At 45.6% G+C, this 4611-nt stretch overlaps 1 protein-coding gene across 1 annotated transcript; it reads right to left on the bottom strand.

The window, feature by feature from the left end:
• Nucleotides 1-370: 370 nt before the first annotated feature.
• LOC134442726 (uncharacterized) lies at nucleotides 371-1359 on the bottom strand. The gene has a single exon (XM_063192762.1). It carries the CDS (start codon nucleotides 1346-1348, stop codon nucleotides 461-463), a length of 888 nt encoding a protein of 295 aa, XP_063048832.1. The 5' UTR covers nucleotides 1349-1359; the 3' UTR covers nucleotides 371-460.
• Between the last annotated feature and the right edge of the window lie 3252 nt (nucleotides 1360-4611).

The following is a 4611-nucleotide window of genomic DNA, read 5'->3' as shown; positions in this document are numbered from 1 at the left end:
TATTGCAACTGGTGACAACATCAGTGACATTGAGTTCTCATTATAGACAGATGTTGACATTATAATCTTGAATGGAAGCAACGGCAAGAATCACACAATCTTTATGTCGTATCAGCTAGTGTCAGACATATGACATGTTTGGTGACAACCACACTTTTGGTTATAATAACCATCATGCATAGGCTACACGTGCATGCAAAGTCCTCATATTGAACATACAGATAGGCCTACGTTTTAAATTATGTTTCTAATTTTGTACGGAAAAAGAACAATGTGTTCCAATAACAGTCTCAGAGTCGGTAAGACTATTTACATCTATTGATGTCATGATAAAAGTAGCGACCGAGATAATTGGTGAACAAATCGGCCTGGTACTGTCAAAGTAGTACTTTCAAAAAGCTCTCTTTGATCACTAACTTCAATGCAGCCATCGTGATAGATACAATGGACAAGAATTATTTTAGTCCTCAATCTTTTTAAACAAGATCCCATAGGGACGAATTGCCCTGTCTAATAAGTCCCTTTCTTCCTCCATAGACATTCTTTTGCATACAGGGATCAGCCAGTAGTCTTTGTTTCCCAAGCAAATCTCCCTGTATTGGGGATTGATCCTGCCCTGCATTAAAAACTTGTAGGTCTTTCCAGACTTCTTTGACGTGATTGTCCTGGCATATCCGTCTCTCTCTGCCACATCGATGTCAGGTGTGCAGTACACCCCTCTGCCATACGCCGCCCTCTCCTCTCTCCCGTTTGCCACACCTGTACCTGGTCTGAATCCCTCCTGGATGATACTCTTCGCTCCTGCAGAGGTAGTCCCATGGAAAGCAACGGGCCACTCACCCTCGCACGATTCACTCCTCCATCCGTCAGTGCCCAGCCAGGTGTCCCCGTCAGGGTATTTCCCCCGCACTTTCAGGGCAACACGGTACCACCCGACTGGGCGCCTGTAAGTCTCGTCACCACGCTTGCACACAGATGAATCGGCCATGTATCGGAAGTCGTAATCATATTGTGGATCGAAGAACTCCTCCTCATCAACTGAAAAGTCTTGTCCGTGAGCAGTTGCTGAGGGCCCCGAATCTGCCGTTGCCGCCTCAAAAAAATACCCCAACGCAAGACTTGTGAGCTTGGTCACAAGTAAAGGAATGACATTTGAGAAAGACCCAGTCATAAGCCCCCCCAAGAGCGCTTTTCCGACCTCCGTCACAGCTGCAGTGAAGCCTCTGTAAAGAATCGGCAGTGCATACTTCTCCTTTCCATGGCTGACTTGACCAGATTGACTCGACTGCCTAGAGATTGTGACTCCAAGAAGAGCAGAGAGGCCCTCCAACACCACATCTCTGTCCATGGTCGATCTGTTGAGCTGAAGCTCTCACCGACAAACTCACGTCTGTCTGGTGTTTTTTTTTATAGTTCATATACTTCAACTGGGAAACTATCTTCAGCCTGATATCATAGCCCAGTTTGTGCACCACAGTCATGTGTGTGCCCAGAAATAACTGCTGCGAAAGCAACGATGGAGTGTCTGCCACCGAAACCAAGGAGAGATAGTAGGAGGGTTTACTGACGTCATAACAGCATAGTACGGAAAGGTCGGGAGGGGAGTACCTTTCTTCTTCTACAGTCAGTACTGGTGGCATGGTAAAGTGCAATGCTATTACAGCCAGGGTTGGAGTGTGGAACAGTGATAGGACGACATGACTGCTTGACAGCTGTCCTTAATTATCCCCAATTTTATATTATAGCAATTACAGCGGACTGACAGTTGCAGTTAATTTGGCCACACAATGAACACTGACAACCAGATATCCTCTTTTTGCAGTGTTTCAAATTTTATCCATCATGGCGACATACCCACTGACCATGCGCAAGGGAGTTAATTTTCCATCAACTCGTATCCTCAGGCCACGCCCCCGTACTACACCGTGCCCAATGCATTTCTGCATTAATAGGGTGAAGTGTGTGTAATTGGGCTGGTGTGGATAGGATTTCCTTAAACACCGTTGGTTATAAAGATGGGTGTTGGGTGTTATGTGCAATGTAATGTAATGCAATGTAAAGGACTGTATCTAGTACTATCAGTAATATCTAATAGTGCAGGTAGAGGGAAGTGTGTGTGTGTGTGTGTGTCTGTGTGTGTGGGGGGTTCCTACTTTCTCAAAACTATTTTGTCTGTCTCTGAACAAAGTTGAAAGGCAAAACAGTATGGCAATAAATACACACCACATCGCCTAGAGACGGACATCTATATTCAGCAACAAGGCATTTGATATAGGACACCTCTTACTCACTAAGTCACGTCCCTCACCTGCTACTGTGACTAAAATTAAATCAAGCCAATACTTTCACTTTCACTTTCCCTTCTCGCTTCTTAAGTGGAGAGTGGGGTGCAAGGAAAACTGTAGCAGAGCAGTAATTCTACAGCAATTACTTGCATTTTCCAGAAATGGGGGCTATACTGCAGTAGCCATTGCACTGTGGTGTACTTTGTATATTTCACAGATGGGATGGAGCGCCTCAAGACACCGCCCCTATTATTCACTTGCTGTGCAATAACCAAGTGAATATATTCCTACAGACTGTGTTATGTTGTAGAGGTGTAGTACTATGATCGATACATCTGTTCAATGACTAGCAGGTGCCATTGACAGCTTTGGCAAAGTCATCTGAAAGGCCCACTCTGCTCAATACACACAATGTAATGAGGACCCTCTCTACCTGGGCCCCCTCTCTACCTGGGCCCCCTCTCTACCTGGGCCCCCTCTCTACCTGGGCCCAGGACAGCTGTCCCCTGCAGCTTCCCTGGTGACTAGTGCAGCATTCCCCTGCATGGTAGAGAGTGAACTGTATGAGGTTATACATGTAAACTGGCCTATACCTCCCTCTAGTGGTTGAAGGTGCTTTGCTGTTGCATTGTTAGTTCATTCATTTTTGTTGGTGATCTCTGAATGCAGCATGCATTGGTTTAAAAATGAAACAAGCAAAAACCAAGCAAACAAACACTAAGGTGCTTAGGTTCAAGTTTTAGCTTGCTGAAAAAGTGGGCGTTGGCAGAACAACTGGTTTTTGGAGCTTACAATGTGAACTGAGCTTCTTTGCCACAGTTGGGTGGTGGACTTTGGATGCTGTGGGTCATGTGATCTCAGTATAGGCACCTTCATGACATAAAGGTAGCATACTCTCCCTCTCACACACACACACACACACGCATGCGCACACAAACACATACCCTACACACACACACACACGTACAAACATACCTAACCCCAATGACCCCCCCCCCCCCCCCCATGCACACACACGACATGAGTCTGTCACTCTGACCTTTGAATTGTTTGAAAATAATATGTGTGGTAGTAACTCTCCTTTGGGACGGGGAGTGGTGGGATGGGATGACAAAGGGTGACAGTGGCAACATCAACAAGGCCAACCCACACTCTCTCTTAGGGCTTTCAGGCTGACCAGAACGGAGCCGGTGTCGGTGCCCGCACCAGTTACGTTCGGCACTAACGTGCTTGTCTGCGAACCGCCCGTGTTCATACTGGGCTCTGAACTTTTCCCGCAGGTGACTGTGTTACCCGGATGAACCTGCTGACAGCCACGCTGTCGTCACGATTGTGTCTGAGGCGTGAACACGACGGCTGGTACGCGATTAGGTGCCGGAACGGGCTCCAGCACTATCTGAGGACCAGAGAGGAAGATCATCTTACAGCCAGGTTTGCCAGATTGTGCTGTTTCCCATCCAATTGGGCTGTTTTTACACATCTGTGGGTAAAAAACATATGGTGTAGATATACATGTGTTACATGTATAATACCAGGGTCATTCCATGCCAAATCACTGAATCATCCCGCACAACCATCTCATATTTAGCTTAAAAAAATCAGGTTCACACACGTCTCAATAGGAAAAGTGCAACATTATAGCTGCCAACTCATCATAGTTTTGCCATTAAAGATGTTTTAGTAAGGTCTTGTTTTTAATATCGCAAGGCCTTGTTTTTAATATGTCTATGTAGGACTTGTCAGATTAATAATGTAGGTACAATTGCAGTTATGCAATTGAGATTACATTAATGGGCTCGAAGAATAAATCATCACACCATGGGTAACCAAAATATGTAAGTACAGTCGCGTTTTGGGATTATTCTCTCTCTCTCTCACATGTTAACAAAGTAGATGATAAATCGAGCAACCTGCGATACTCATGAACGGCGTGACGTTTTCCATGTGCGTTACGCCCATTTTTGGGGGAAAACAACCCATGCAAGTCAACTGGTGATGTTGGGGTTTAATAAACTAAAGATATGGACCTGTAGACTAGCGTTGTTCACGCGAAACATGCCGAAAACGTGTTGTGTTGCCGGCTGTTCAAATAATATAGCCAAACAGCCGTGTCTGAAGCATGGATTGTGTTCATTTAGACAAGCCGATGTAGCATGTAAGTTGATGAGACATTCGGTTTGTTTTCACCCATAAAGGGGCATAACGCACATTTACGAGCAAAGTACCCGGATGGCTGTTCATGAGTATAGTTCTGGCAGACCACTTAGTCAACGCTCCTTTTTGCCTATTGGCTGACGCCGACCCAACCCATACAACTCTCCACCAA

Source organism: Engraulis encrasicolus, unplaced genomic scaffold (genome assembly GCF_034702125.1).
Source record: "Engraulis encrasicolus isolate BLACKSEA-1 unplaced genomic scaffold, IST_EnEncr_1.0 scaffold_237_np1212, whole genome shotgun sequence".
Taxonomy (NCBI): Eukaryota; Metazoa; Chordata; class Actinopteri; order Clupeiformes; family Engraulidae; genus Engraulis; species Engraulis encrasicolus.
This window is presented reverse-complemented; position numbering and strand designations above follow the sequence as displayed.